General features: G+C 49.7%; 1 protein-coding gene across 1 annotated transcript in view; it reads right to left on the bottom strand.

Annotated features, from left to right (window-relative positions):
- MYL3 (myosin light chain 3) overlaps positions 1-15,792 on the bottom strand; it is a 239,613-nt gene extending 223,821 nt beyond the window's left edge. Inside the window, exon 1 of the mRNA XM_069729137.1 lies at positions 15,578-15,792. Within this exon, the coding sequence (XP_069585238.1) occupies positions 15,578-15,599 (22 nt within the window). The 5' untranslated portion in view covers positions 15,600-15,792. The remainder of the gene's footprint in view (positions 1-15,577) is intronic.
- Between the last annotated feature and the right edge of the window lie 653 nt (positions 15,793-16,445).

Raw genomic sequence — 16,445 nt, 5'->3', positions numbered from 1 at the left:
TGATGGTAATCTGGGTATGCCAGAACCTCTTCTCCGGTTAGTGCCTTCTTTAGTTGTTCAAAGGAGTCTTCCCTTTCGTCGTTCCACTGAAAAGGAGGGTTTCGGTTTGAAGGTTTCTTCGTCTGCCCTACCAAGGTGTCTTGCAAGGGTGCTGCCAACTTGGTAAATCCTTTTATAAATCTGCGATAGTAACCCACCAATCCCAGGAATTGCCTCACTTCTTTTGCGTTGGTAGGTCTTGGCCAATCCCTTATGGCGCTTATTTTCTCGGGATCTGGTGCTACTCCCTCCGAACTCACGATGTGTCCCAGGTACTGTACCTTTGGCTTGAGAAGGTGACATTTGGATGGCTTGACTTTCATGCCATACCTGGATAAGGCTTCGAACACTTCTGCCAGGTCTATTAAGTGTTGTTCGTAAGTCTTTGAGTAGACGATCACATCATCTAGGTACAGGAGGACGGTCTCAAAGTTCTTGTGTCCGAGGCAGCATTCCATCAGCCGCTGGAAGGTACTGGATGCATTGCAGAGTCCGAACGGCATGCGATTAAATTCACATAGACCCATTGGTGTGGTGAATGCCGTCTTTTCCTTATCTCTCAGCCACAGGGACTTGCCAATACCCGCTTGTTAAGTCTAAGGTGGAAAAATAATTAGCAGATTTCAAAGCAGTTAAGGACTCTTCTATCCTAGGCAAGGGGTAGGCGTCTTTATGGGTGATGTTATTAATCTTCCGGTAGTCTACGCACATTCTCATGGTTCCGTCCTTCTTTTTGACAATCACTAGAGGGGCCGCCCAGGGGCTACAGCTGTCTCTTATTACCCCGGCCTGTTTCATTTCCCTCAGCATATCTTTTGCACATTGATAGTGAGCGGGCGGTATGGGTCTATATCTTTCTTTTATTGGGGGATGGTCACCGGTGGGGATTGTGTGTTCTACACCTTCTATCCGTCCGAAGTCCAATGGGTGTTTACTGAAGACTTGTTCATATTCCGTCACTAGCCTATACACCCCTTGTTTTTGATGGGTAGGTGTTGAATTTATGCCCACGTGTAGCTGTTGGCACCAATCCTCCATTTCTCCATCTGAGCCATTGCCTTCCACCTGACAGGTTGGTTCTAAGGGCTCAATGGTTGTGATGGCATTGTTGTCAACAGTATATAGCTTTGCCATTGTAGCATACCTTGTACCTTGGCAAAGTGACCTCTTCCTCTCCACAGTTCAAAAGTCGTACCGGCACTCGTCCCCGGTGTACCTCGACTATCCCTCGTGCTGTGAGTATAGTGGGCCTGCTGTCGGTGTACACTGGTTCTATTAAGGCTTGATAATCTCGTCCCTTAGTACCAATGGCTGCTCTACACCATACCAGCATTTCTGTTTTTGGTGGGATTACAATAGACGTTGAATCACTTACCCTCACACTGCCGATTTCTCCACCTGCAACTTCTACCTGTTGCCTTAACATCAATACTTTTATTTCCCTCCGGAGAACTCTCTGTTGGCAGGATTGGGCAGTTTCAGCAATTTGCTGTAAGACAGAAATGACTTCGGAAAAGCAGTTCTCTAACACATTCATTCCTATCAATACAGTTGGTTCACAGTTCCGCCGGTCAACATCAACAACAATTATACCCTGTTTCTTCAGTTCTACTTTACCAATCTTTATGGTCATCTCCCTGAATCCTAGTTTCGGTACCAACTTACCATTACTGGCCCATATATCTAGTTCAACATCAGAGGGCCCTTTATCAATATCTGCATCAGCCCAGTACCTCTTATAAAGGATATACGGTATAGATGAAATCTGGGAACCTGTGTCCAGCAAAGCGTTGAGGGGAATTCCGTCCAGCACGATAGGGATAATGGGTTGTCCTCCGATGTACCTGTCGTGCCAGGGTGTTGGGCCTTGAAAGTTCATTCCTGCGAAGCGGCCCGCATTCCCAGGGGATTCCCGTTTAAATCACAATCTCGTGCAAAGTGGCCCGGCTGCTGGCAACGGCGGCAAATGGGCTGTCCATCCGGTTGGTAGCGGTCGCGGGGTCGTCCTCTCCATGTCGGGTATCTCCGGGGTCTCATCCATGGAACATCTTCTCTACGGTTTGCCAACTCCATCTTGGGTCCTCTCATCTCCTGCATGGTTTTAGCCATTGAAGCAACAACATCAGCTAAAGAGTCAAGCTTTTGTTGAAGAGCCTCATTAGTACTGGGCCCCAGGGGCTTAGCAATGGCCCCAGACATAGCTGATGTCACTGGCACTCCCTGTTGTTGAGGTGCCTCTGCCATGGGTTGCGCAGGATCCTGATCCCGAGGTGCCTCTGCCAGCTGGAGACGTATAACGCTCTCCTTTAATTGGGCAAATGTCAATTCAGGGTTCTTAAAAACAAGCATGCTCACATGCCCCCGGTGAGAAGGGGTGTAGAGTCCCTCAATAAATTGATCTCTTAGCAGTTTATCCGCTCCGGTGTTAAAAATGGGTTCAGCCAGTGTAAGTGATTTAAGGGCTTCCTGCAGGTTTAAGGCAAAGTCTCTCACGCCCTCATTAACTTTTTGTTTGCAATTAAAGAATCGTATTTTAGCTTTGCTGCTGGCCGTGGTTTCAAATGTAGCTTTTAATCCAGCAAATATGCGTTCAACAGTGCCTTTTAGATCAGCTGCCCATGCTGTGACTTCTCGCTTAGCATGGCCACTTAACTGCATCATCAGGAGACTAACACGCTGAACTTCACCCACAGGGAACATGTCAAAATGGGCCAGCATCTTTTCTCTGAAATCGTCAAGGGTATTAGGCTCACCTTCATACATTGGAAGCCATGGGCCACCCGGGGTATATGGCATCAGCACCGGCATGATGGGCGCCACTCCTTGCACCGCTGCGCTGCCGGACTCTCTATTGACACTCTGTCTTTCAGCTGCATTAGCGTCGCCGGGTGCTGCGGCGTCTCCGTGCTGCGACATACTGTGCCCCCTTAGTTAATCTGGACCCTTCCGGTCCTCCGCTTCCGTCGGGATAGTGTAGATTCGTTCCGCTGTGCAGCAGGATCGATTTTCCTCTTGCTCTGATGTCAGAGCGCTCAGCTTGGTGCCGCCCACAATGACACGCCCCCTGCTGCTCCCACCCACCGCGCTCTGTAATGGCGGATTCTGAAGTTTTTCAGTTAGACTGGGGCTCAGGTGATGGCGTAGCTCAATTAACAGTCTCGTGCCTAACGGTTATGAGGTGATTACCTCAGGGGATGGCGGCCATCTTTACTCCATTATAACCAATGGGGAAAAGTCACTTTCAATAGTTTTCAATGGAGAATGGATTTTTCTTTAATAAAGTCAATTTTCAAGATTTTTCATCCCAGTTTTCACAGTTTTGGGCTCCAATCACGGCACACAATACCCGGTATACGGGCTGGCTAGATCCTGTTCGTGACGCCAATTGTGACGCCCAGGAGACCGGGATACCCAGCACCGGACCAATGGGGTCTGTCTCTTGAGGGGGATGTCACGGGTGGCTTGACCCGGTGCTGTGGCCTCAGGCAATGCACAGTGTAAGGGGTATCATGAGGGGACAGGCACTTACTTGATCAGCAGCAGGTTCTCCCAGCGGTGACGATCCCGATCCTGGATAGATGGCTATTGTCCAAATGAAAGACTGAGGCACTGAAACGTTTAACCAGTTTACTTTAACATAAAAGGATTTACAACCAGTCCTGTCACCGGAGTCTGTATGGGAACTCTGAATTACTTTGACCCTGCCGGGGTCTTCGCCTCTTATTGTACGCAATTTCTGTGTGGCCCTGCTGCTGTATGTGAACTGGCTGCCGGCCCAATCTGTCCCCTCCGGGTCCTGGTTCGACGGGCAACCCGAGTCCTTTTATCGGCTTACCCCCTCCGGGAGTACCGCTGAACTCTGTGTCTGTTGCTGCGTCCGGCCCTAGTGAAGCTGATATCACCTCACGTTTTTCCGGTTGCTGTATTATATATAATGAATACAGCCACGGATCCGGTATCCGTCTTTGCGCCTGTTCTGGGTAGTGATTAATGCTACCCGGTTCTCACAATGTCCTTTTTCTCTATCCCTCTTCTCCTCAGGCCAGTGATTTAGGCCTGGTAACAGTCACAGGGCTGTTAGAGATTCAACTGTATGACCTCTCACTTTCAGCTCCTTAGCCCAACTGCCATTTCTTCTCTCAGACCAGAATGGATCAAGGGGAGTCTCTGGGGCTCCCCCTTCTGGCCGGAGGTGGTAGTGCAGTCTTGCTATTTTAGTATTTGTACTTACTGTCAGTAACTATTTTTGTGGCAAATACCCCTAGGGGTGCCACAAACCCTTCCTGCGCTCCCCAGACAACCCAACCTATATACCTCTGTAACAACCCTTCCTGCGCTCCCCAGACAACCCAACCTATATACCCCTGTAACAACCCTTCCTGCGCTCCCCAGACAACCCAACCTATATACCCCTGTAACAACCTTTCCTGCGCTCCCCAGACAACCCAACCTATATACCTCTGTAACAACCCTTCCTGCGCTCCCCAGACAACCCAACCTATATACCCCTGTAACAACCCTTCCTGCGCTCCCCAGACAACCCAACCTATATACCTCTGTAACAACCCTTCCTGCGCTCCCCAGACAACCCAACCTATATACCCCTGTAACAACCCTTCCTGCGCTCCCCAGACAACCCAACCTATATACCCCTGTAACAACCCTTCCTGCGCTCCCCAGACAACCCAACCTATATACCCCTGTAACAACCCTTCCTGCGCTCCCCAGACAACCCAACTTATATACCCCTGTAACAACCCTTCCTGCGCTCCCCAGACAACCCAACCTATATACCCCTGTAACAACCCTTCCTGCGCTCCCAAGACAACGCAACCTATATACCCCTGTAACAACCCGTCCTGCGCTCCCCAGACAACCCAACCTATATATCCCTGTAACAACCCTTCCTGCGCTCCCCAGACAACCCAACCTATATACCCCTGTAACAACCCTTCCTGAACACCCCAGACAACCCAACCTATATACCCCTGTAACAACCCTTCCTGCGCTCCCCAGACAACCCAACCTATATACCTCTGTAACAACCCTTCCTGCGCTCCCCAGACAACCCAACCTATATACCCCTGTAACAACCCTTCCTGCGCTCCCCAGACAACCCAAGCTATATACCCCTGTAACAACCTTTCCTGCGCTCCCCAGACAACCCAACCTATATACCTCTGTAACAACCCTTCCTGCGCTCCCCAGACAACCCAACCTATATACCTCTGTAACAACCCTTCCTGCGCTCCCCAGACAACCCAACCTATATACCCCTGTAACAACCCTTCCTGCGCTCCCCAGACAACCCAACCTATATACCCCTGTAACAACCCTTCCTGCGCTCCCCAGACAACCCAACCTATATACCTCTGTAACAGCCCTTCCTGCGCTCCCCAGACAACCCAACCTATATACCTCTGTAACAACCCTTCCTGCGCTCCCCAGACAACCCAACCTATATACCTCTGTAACAACCCTTCCTGCGCTCCCCAGACAACCCAACCTATATACCCCTGTAACAACCCTTCCTGCGCTCCCCAGACAACCCAACTTATATACCCCTGTAACAACCCTTCCTGAGCTCCCCAGACAACCCAACTTATATACCCCTGTAACAACCCTTCCTGCGCTCCCCAGACAACCCAACCTATATACCCCTGTAACAACCCTTCCTGCGCTCCCAAGACAACGCAACCTATATACCCCTGTAACAACCCGTCCTGCGCTCCCCAGACAACCCAACCTATATTTCCCTGTAACAACCCTTCCTGCGCTCCCCAGACAACCCAACCTATATACCCCTGTAACAACCCTTCCTGAACACCCCAGACAACCCAACCTATATACCCCTGTAACAACCCTTCCTGCGCTCCCCAGACAACCCAACCTATATACCTCTGTAACAACCCTTCCTGCGCTCCCCAGACAACCCAACCTATATACCCCTGTAACAACCCTTCCTGCGCTCCCCAGACAACCCAAGCTATATACCCCTGTAACAACCTTTCCTGCGCTCCCCAGACAACCCAACCTATATACCTCTGTAACAACCCTTCCTGCGCTCCCCAGACAACCCAACCTATATACCTCTGTAACAACCCTTCCTGCGCTCCCCAGACAACCCAACCTATATACCCCTGTAACAACCCTTCCTGCGCTCCCCAGACAACCCAACCTATATACCCCTGTAACAACCCTTCCTGCGCTCCCCAGACAACCCAACCTATATACCTCTGTAACAGCCCTTCCTGTGCTCCCCAGACAACCCAACCTATATACCTCTGTAACAACCCTTCCTGCGCTCCCCAGACAACCCAACCTATATACCTCTGTAACAACCCTTCCTGCGCTCCCCAGACAACCCAACCTATATACCCCTGTAACAACCCTTCCTGAACACCCCAGACAACCCAACCTATATACCCCTGTAACAACCCTTCCTGCGCTCCCCAGACAACCCAACCTATATACCTCTGTAACAACCCTTCCTGCGCTCCCCAGACAACCCAACCTATATACCCCTGTAACAACCCTTCCTGCGCTCCCCAGACAACCCAAGCTATATACCCCTGTAACAACCTTTCCTGCGCTCCCCAGACAACCCAACCTATATACCTCTGTAACAACCCTTCCTGCGCTCCCCAGACAACCCAACCTATATACCTCTGTAACAACCCTTCCTGCGCTCCCCAGACAACCCAACCTATATACCCCTGTAACAACCCTTCCTGCGCTCCCCAGACAACCCAACCTATATACCCCTGTAACAACCCTTCCTGCGCTCCCCAGACAACCCAACCTATATACCTCTGTAACAGCCCTTCCTGCGCTCCCCAGACAACCCAACCTATATACCTCTGTAACAACCCTTCCTGCGCTCCCCAGACAACCCAACCTATATACCTCTGTAACAACCCTTCCTGCGCTCCCCAGACAACCCAACCTATATACCCCTGTAACAACCCTTCCTGCGCTCCCCAGACAACCCAACTTATATACCCCTGTAACAACCCTTCCTGAGCTCCCCAGACAACCCAACTTATATACCCCTGTAACAACCCTTCCTGCGCTCCCCAGACAACCCAACCTATATACCCCTGTAACAACCCTTCCTGCGCTCCCAAGACAACGCAACCTATATACCCCTGTAACAACCCGTCCTGCGCTCCCCAGACAACCCAACCTATATTTCCCTGTAACAACCCTTCCTGCGCTCCCCAGACAACCCAACCTATATACCCCTGTAACAACCCTTCCTGAACACCCCAGACAACCCAACCTATATACCCCTGTAACAACCCTTCCTGCGCTCCCCAGACAACCCAACCTATATACCTCTGTAACAACCCTTCCTGCGCTCCCCAGACAACCCAACCTATATACCCCTGTAACAACCCTTCCTGCGCTCCCCAGACAACCCAAGCTATATACCCCTGTAACAACCTTTCCTGCGCTCCCCAGACAACCCAACCTATATACCTCTGTAACAACCCTTCCTGCGCTCCCCAGACAACCCAACCTATATACCTCTGTAACAACCCTTCCTGCGCTCCCCAGACAACCCAACCTATATACCCCTGTAACAACCCTTCCTGCGCTCCCCAGACAACCCAACCTATATACCCCTGTAACAACCCTTCCTGCGCTCCCCAGACAACCCAACCTATATACCTCTGTAACAGCCCTTCCTGTGCTCCCCAGACAACCCAACCTATATACCTCTGTAACAACCCTTCCTGCGCTCCCCAGACAACCCAACCTATATACCTCTGTAACAACCCTTCCTGCGCTCCCCAGACAACCCAACCTATATACCCCTGTAACAACCCTTCCTGCGCTCCCCAGACAACCCAACTTATATACCCCTGTAACAACCCTTCCTGAGCTCCCCAGACAACCCAACTTATATACCCCTGTAACAACCCTTCCTGCGCTCCCCAGACAACCCAACCTATATACCCCTGTAACAACCCTTCCTGCGCTCCCAAGACAACGCAACCTATATACCCCTGTAACAACCCGTCCTGTGCTCCCCAGACAACCCAACCTATATATCCCTGTAACAACCCTTCCTGCGCTCCCCAGACAACCCAACCTATATACCCCTGTAACAACCCGTCCTGCGCTCCCCAGACAACCCAACCTATATACCTCTGTAACAAGCCTTCCTGCGCTCCCCAGACAACCCAACTTATATACCCCAGTAACAACCCTTCCAGCGCTCCCCAGACAACCCAACCTATATACCCCTGTAACAACCCTTCCTGCGCTCCCCAGACAACCCAACCTATATACCTCTGTAACAACCCTTCCTGCGCTCCCCAGACAACCCAACCTATATACCCCTGTAACAACCCTTCCTGAACACCCCAGACAACCCAACCTATATACCCCTGTAACAACCCTTCCTGCGCTCCCCAGACAACGCAACCTATATACCCCTGTAACAACCCTTCCTGCGCTCCCCAGACAACCCAACCTATATACCTCTGTAACAAGCCTTCCTGCGCTCCCCAGACAACCCAACTTATATACCCCAGTAACAACCCTTCCAGCGCTCCCCAGACAACCCAACCTATATACCCCTGTAACAACCCGTCCTGTGCTCCCCAGACAACCCAACCTATATACCCCTGTAACAGCCCTTCCTGCGCTCCCCAGACAACCCAACCTATATACCTCTGTAACAACCCTTCCTGCGCTCCCCAGACAACGCAACCTATATACCCCTGTAACAACCCTTCCTGCGCTCCCCAGACAACCCAACCTATATACCCCAGTAACAACCCTTCCTGAACACCCCAGACAACCCAACCTATATACCCCTGTAACAACCCTTCCTGCGCTCCCCAGACAACCCAAGCTATATACCCCTGTAACAACCTTTCCTGCGCTCCCCAGACAACCCAACCTATATACCTCTGTAACAACCCTTCCTGCGCTCCCCAGACAACCCAACCTATATACCTCTGTAACAACCCTTCCTGCGCTCCCCAGACAACCCAACCTATATACCCCTGTAACAACCCTTCCTGCGCTCCCCAGACAACCCAACCTATATACCCCTGTAACAACCCTTCCTGCGCTCCCCAGACAACCCAACCTATATACCTCTGTAACAGCCCTTCCTGCGCTCCCCAGACAACCCAACCTATATACCTCTGTAACAACCCTTCCTGCGCTCCCCAGACAACCCAACCTATATACCTCTGTAACAACCCTTCCTGCGCTCCCCAGACAACCCAACCTATATACCCCTGTAACAACCCTTCCTGCGCTCCCCAGACAACCCAACTTATATACCCCTGTAACAACCCTTCCTGAGCTCCCCAGACAACCCAACTTATATACCCCTGTAACAACCCTTCCTGCGCTCCCCAGACAACCCAACCTATATACCCCTGTAACAACCCTTCCTGCGCTCCCAAGACAACGCAACCTATATACCCCTGTAACAACCCGTCCTGTGCTCCCCAGACAACCCAACCTATATATCCCTGTAACAACCCTTCCTGCGCTCCCCAGACAACCCAACCTATATACCCCTGTAACAACCCGTCCTGCGCTCCCCAGACAACCCAACCTATATACCTCTGTAACAAGCCTTCCTGCGCTCCCCAGACAACCCAACTTATATACCCCAGTAACAACCCTTCCAGCGCTCCCCAGACAACCCAACCTATATACCCTTGTAACAACCCTTCCTGCGCTCCCCAGACAACCCAACCTATATACCTCTGTAACAACCCTTCCTGCGCTCCCCAGACAACCCAACCTATATACCCCTGTAACAACCCTTCCTGAACACCCCAGACAACCCAACCTATATACCCCTGTAACAACCCTTCCTGCGCTCCCCAGACAACGCAACCTATATACCCCTGTAACAACCCTTCCTGCGCTCCCCAGACAACCCAACCTATATACCTCTGTAACAAGCCTTCCTGCGCTCCCCAGACAACCCAACTTATATACCCCAGTAACAACCCTTCCAGCGCTCCCCAGACAACCCAACCTATATACCCCTGTAACAACCCGTCCTGTGCTCCCCAGACAACCCAACCTATATACCCCTGTAACAGCCCTTCCTGCGCTCCCCAGACAACCCAACCTATATACCTCTGTAACAACCCTTCCTGCGCTCCCCAGACAACGCAACCTATATACCCCTGTAACAACCCTTCCTGCGCTCCCCAGACAACCCAACCTATATACCCCAGTAACAACCCTTCCTGAACACCCCAGACAACCCAACCTATATACCCCTGTAACAACCCTTCCTGCGCTCCCCAGACAACCCAACCTATATACCCCTGTAACAACCCTTCCTGAACACCCCAGACAACCCAACCTATATACCCCTGTAACAACCCTTCCTGAACACCCCAGACAACCCAACCTATATACCCCTGTAACAACCCTTCCTGCGCTCCCCAGACAACGCAACCTATATACCCCTGTAACAACCCTTCCTGCGCTCCCCAGACAACCCAACCTATATACCTCTGTAACAAGCCTTCCTGCGCTCCCCAGACAACCCAACTTATATACCCCAGTAACAACCCTTCCAGCGCTCCCCAGACAACCCAACCTATATACCCCTGTAACAACCCGTCCTGTGCTCCCCAGACAACCCAACCTATATACCTCTGTAACAACCCTTCCTGTGCTCCCCAGACAACCCAACCTATATACCCCTGTAACAACCCTTCCTGAACACCCCAGACAACCCAACCTATATACCCCTGTAACAACCCTTCCTGCGCTCCCCAGACAACGCAACCTATATACCTCTGTAACAACCCTTCCTGCGCTCCCCAGACAACCCAACCTATATACCTCTGTAACAAGCCTTCCTGCGCACCCCAGACAACCCAACTTATATACCCCAGTAACAACCCTTCCAGCGCTCCCCAGACAACCCAACCTATATACCCCTGTAACAACCCGTCCTGTGCTCCCCAGACAACCCAACCTATATACCTCTGTAACAGCCCTTCCTGCGCTCCCCAGACAACCCAACCTATATACCCCTGTAACAACCCTTCCTGCGCTCCCCAGACAACCCAACCTATATACCTCTGTAACAACCCTTCCTGCGCTCCCCAGACAACCCAACTTATATACCCCAGTAACAACCGTTCCAGCGCTCCCCAGACAACCCATCCTATATACCCCTGTAACAACCCTTCCTGTGCTCCCCAGACAACCCAACCTATATACCTCTGTAACAACCCTTCCTGCGCTCCCCAGACAACCCAACCTATATACCTCTGTAACAACCCTTCCTGAACACCCCAGACAACCCAACCTATATACCCCTGTAACAACCCTTCCTACGCTCCCCAGACAACCCAACCTATATACCTCTGTAACAACCCTTCCTACGCTCCCCAGACAACCCATCCTTTATACCCTTGTGACAACCTTTCCTGCCCACCATCACGTAAGTTAAGTTTAACACTTTGCTAGGAAACCCCTTTAAATTAGCGAATGATGATGATAATTATTAGTAGTAATGATAATCCACAGAATAAGTTACAGTTGTGTCACCCGCTGTCACTGTCTTGCATTGTATCAGAATGGCGTGTCTTTGTAACACTGTAACATTGTGCATCCGGCCACTAATTACTGAACACTGCCCCCTAGTGTATGATGAGCAGATCTCCTGCCTTCAGCTTTTAATTTGCTAACGTAACGACATTGCTAACAACACAAAGTTGTAGTTTTGAATAATATCATTCATGTACTAAAAAACGGGAAAACTTTGCATGATTTGATTTTGTTTTTATGGTATTCATCATGTTGTGAAACTGACCTGGAATGGCGATTCTCCCGGTCAGAGCATTTACGGCAATAACAAACTTGCACAGGTTTCTTTTACTGAAGTGATGAAAAATAATTCTGTTTTGTGAAACCATTTTCTGAGACCAGTAATTCTTTTATCTTTCCATCAATGGCGCTGAGCGTGGACTTGTTTTTTACATCCTCAGCTGCGTTTTAGTTTCTACCAATTTCTAGTACATACATTTTTGGATTGCTTTCTTTTAAGCAAAACTTAATTCTGATGTTTATTTTTTTTCTCTTCGTTGCATTTACATAACAAGTTAATTAATTTTATATTTTGATATATTGGACTTTATGGAATTGGCAAAGAAAACTATGCTCATTTAATTTTTAAATGTATTTATCTTTAATAGGACAAATGGTTGAAGATTCAAAATTTCAATTCTTTTTCTATTTTGAAAAATGTGTTTATTTATTTTTTTATGTAATTGATTTCTTCAGAGACCTGAACATGCGATCTCTTACTTATACTTCAAGTCACAGAAAAATGCGGCAGCGCTCACCGATCCTGGAGTGAAAAAAAGTCCTTTATTCAAGCGTGTACAGAGACATCTTCACGGCTCGGGGGTGTGCAGTGGTGGCGGAGGTGAGCAGGGAGCAACGACGGCCGTTTTGCGCTGTGAGTAGGCTTCTACGGGTCTCTGCACACGCTTGAATAAAGGACATTTTTTCACTCCAGGATCGGTGAGCGCTGCCGCATATTTCTTTGACTTGTTTGCCATTCAATTCTATGTTTCATGCGAGCACCCGTGATCAGCAGTCGGCCATCAGCTGTTGTTGCAGCACGCATTACAGTTTGTCCGCATACCTGGGCTGTGCTGCTCTGCTGTTTCCTCTCTTGGTTTACTTATACTTCAATTGTGGCCAAAGTTCTGACACGGACATATATTTTGCTTTTCACATTTTGCCTCTTCAATGTTTTCGTTCTATTAGTCGCTGTTTCTATGGTTACTGACAATTATAAACATTCCATAAGTTGTTATGTTTTATTTACAAATTCATGAAGTTTCTGTAAGTCATCAATATTCCCAGCGCTGCCCCTTATTCTCCAGACTCCTGCCCCTTATTCGCTACACTCCTGCCCCTTATTCTCCGCACTCCTGCCCCTTATTCTCCAGACTCCTGCCCCTTATTCTCCAGACTCCTGCCCCTTATTCGCTACACTCCTGCCCCTTATTCTCCGCACTCCTGCCCCTTATTCTCCAGACTCCTGCCCCTTATTCTCCAGACTGTTGCCCCTTATTCGCTACACTCCTGCCCCTTATTCTCCACACTCCTGCCCCTTATTCTCCAGACTCCTGCCCCTTATTCTCCAGACTCCTGCCCCTTATTCGCTACACTCCTGCCCCTTATTCTCCGCACTCCTGCCCCTTATTCTCCGCACTCCTGCTCCTTATTCTCCGCACTCCTGCCCCTTATTCTCCAGACTCCTGCCCCTTATTCTCCAGACTCCTGCCCCATATTCGCTACACTCCTGCCCCTTATTCTCCAGACTCCTGCCCCTTATTCTCCAGACTCCTGCCCCTTATTCGCTACACTCCTGCCCCTTATTCTCCACACTCCTGCCCCTTATTCTCCAGACTCCTGCCCCTTATTCTCCAGACTCCTGCCCCTTATTCGCTACACTCCTGCCCCTTATTCTCCGCACTCCTGCCCCTTATTCTCCGCACTTCTGCCCCTTATTCCCCGCACTCCTGCCCCTTATTCTCCAGACTCCTGCCCCTTATTCTCCAGACTCCTGCCCCTTATTCGCTACACTCCTGCCCCTTATTCTCCAGACTCCTGCCCCTTATTCTCCAGACTCCTGCCCCTTATTCGCTACACTCCTGCCCCTTATTCTCCGCACTCCTGCCCCTTATTCTCCACACTCCTGCCCCTTATTCTCCGCACTCCTGCCCCTTATTCTCCGCACTTCTGCCCCTTAATCCCCGCACTCCCGCCCCTTATTCTCCGCACTCCTGCCCCTTATTCTCCAGACTCTTGCCCCTTATTCTCCAGACTCTTACCCCTTATTCTCCAGACTCCTGCCCCTTATTCTCCGCACTCCTGCCCCTTATTCCCCAGACTTCTGCCCCTTATTCTCCAGACTCCTGCCCCTTATTCTCCGCACTTCTGCCCCTTATTCCCCGCACTCCTGCCCCTTATTCTCCGCACTCCTGCCCCTTATTCTCCAGACTCCTGCCCCTTATTCTCCAGACTCTTGCCCCTTATTCTCCAGACTCTTGCCCCTTATTCTCCAGACTCTTGCCCCTTATTCTCCAGACTCTTGCCCCTTATTCTCCAGACTCCTACCCCTTATTCACACACTTCTGCCCCTTAGTCTCCAGACTCCCGCCCCTTAGTCTCCAGACTGGTTCTTGTTCTTCCTGCAGATTATCAGTCTATCCTTGATGTTTTTCTTCCTGCTGCCATTTCTGAGCAAACCCTGCACTGGTATTGAATTGATCCGGCAGCTGAATCTCTTTAGGACACAGTCCTGGGACTTGTTGGACTTTCTTAGGCACCCTGATGCCTTCTTCACAGCAATTGAACATTTCTCTTTCAAATTCTTGATGATCTGATAAATACTTGATTTAGTGGTGATGTTACAAGCAGCAATGTCCTTGCCGTTAAAGCCTTTTTGATGCAAAGCAATTATGACGGCATATCTTTCCTTGGAGGTAACCATGGTTAAAAGAAAAAGACAAAGATTTTAAGCACCTTCACAATGAACGATAGGAAAGCAGATGGAGACGGCAGAAAAAAAAAGCATGCCAGAATCAAAGGATAAATATACTCCGATATCAGGAGTCCAGATATTGGAGACGGAGCCAGCATGAGCAGAGGGGGGAAACAGGTGTGGGACAGGATCCCACGAGTAATTGCAGTGTTATTTCTCCCTGAGGAAGCCGCCTGGTTTGCGGCGATACTCGTGGGATCCTATCCCACACCTGTTTCCCCCCCCCCTCTGCTCATGCTGGCTCCGTCTCCAATATCTGGACCCCTGATATCTGGGTATATTTATCCTTTGATTCTGGCATGCTTTTTTTTTTTTTTCTGCCGTCTCCATCTGCTTTCCTATCGTTCATTGTGCATTGCATTTTCCTTGCAAGGATGTTATTTAACATCTTTTTGCACCCGTACGGTACTGTGACATTGGTTTAGGCATATATATTTTCCATCTGCACATTGTGTCTAGATATATGCATATTGAGACCTATATGGTTCATTACTTAGGAGCCAGTCTGTGTATTTTCCACATAGTTTGCACGTTTGCATTTTTTTGCACATTATTTTTATATTGTTTTTTGTGTGAAAAATAAGGGGGGAAGGGGACTCTAGGTGCTAGTCATCATTGCCCCTATACTAGGGTATGGTTTCTTGTATAGGTATCTGTTTGTATTTTAGTGTTTTTAAACTGTTGTTTGTGCTGTGTATTCCTACCAATAAAGCTTTTTTGACTTTTATATTATCTGAGGTGTTCCCAATATATGGGCATGATCTTTTTCCTATGTGTTTTCATGTTGTTTCCAAGCCCATGGTGAACTCTCTGGCTGATTAATCAGTGTGTGGTGCCCTCCGTATTTCTTATTAAGCTGGATGATATACCTTCCCACAGGTGAAGTATGTCCCCAGGGCTTCCCAGTGTAGATGGTGGATGGTGAGAGGCGCAGTGAAGAACGAGGACACAAGGTTGCAGTCTCTTTACCTTTTACTGAAGGCTTCAGCATCCACAGTCCAGAGCACCAGATCACAGGCCTGGCAGAGTCCGGCCGGATTGGAGGCGAATCCAGAGTCCCCTTATCCAGGTGGAAATCAGTAGCCTTCCTACTAGCACCTGAGTGTTGTAGTTCCTTACTGCTGAGCTTCTCATAAGGTCCTCACAACTATTGAAGATGTTATCAATGTTATGTCTCTCTCTCTCTCCCCCTGATGGATAGGACAAACCTGTATGACCGGTGGCGTGAGGTTTTTTTTACAGGGACTCTATCACGCCCAAGCCTCTTGTGGGTGCCACCTTGCCTCCTGGGTGTTGGGCGGATCAGTAACTTGCAATTAGCTGTCCTGCCAGTCTCTGGAGCAAGGCATAAAGGACTCTTGCTCCCTCGGTGTTCCGGCTACCGGATCCTGCACCTCAGAAGGAGGCAGCCTGTGCAAAGCAGAACTCCTTCTGGTTTCCACTCCTTTTCCTATGACTTCTTCTCACTCTCTACAATACAGTTCTCTGTTCGTATCCTTTCTTAGGAACTGACGCACGTGGGGCAGGCGCAGCTCCGTGAACTTGCGTCTAGGCCTCTGACAGGCTCCCACCCCTGTCAGGGACCAAGTACCTGAGCCAAAGCTCAGCCAGCAACTGCCTAACTTCCTCTCCAGGCCACCAGTTTTACCTAAATGTGAAGAGTGCCCTAATAAATAGGAGCATAGCTCCCCCTGATGGACTGGAGTATCAAATGTGTTGTATGTTTGTGTTACCTGGTAAAAAGATCTCCTTTATTGCCTCCAAACGTAACATCACTTCCCCCTAGAGGAGAATGATATTACTGCAACGACCAGGACCCTGGGACGCTGCACTTACC

The sequence above is a fragment of the Ranitomeya imitator genome, chromosome 6, assembly GCF_032444005.1.
Source record: "Ranitomeya imitator isolate aRanImi1 chromosome 6, aRanImi1.pri, whole genome shotgun sequence".
Classification (NCBI taxonomy): Eukaryota; Metazoa; Chordata; class Amphibia; order Anura; family Dendrobatidae; genus Ranitomeya; species Ranitomeya imitator.
This window is presented reverse-complemented; position numbering and strand designations above follow the sequence as displayed.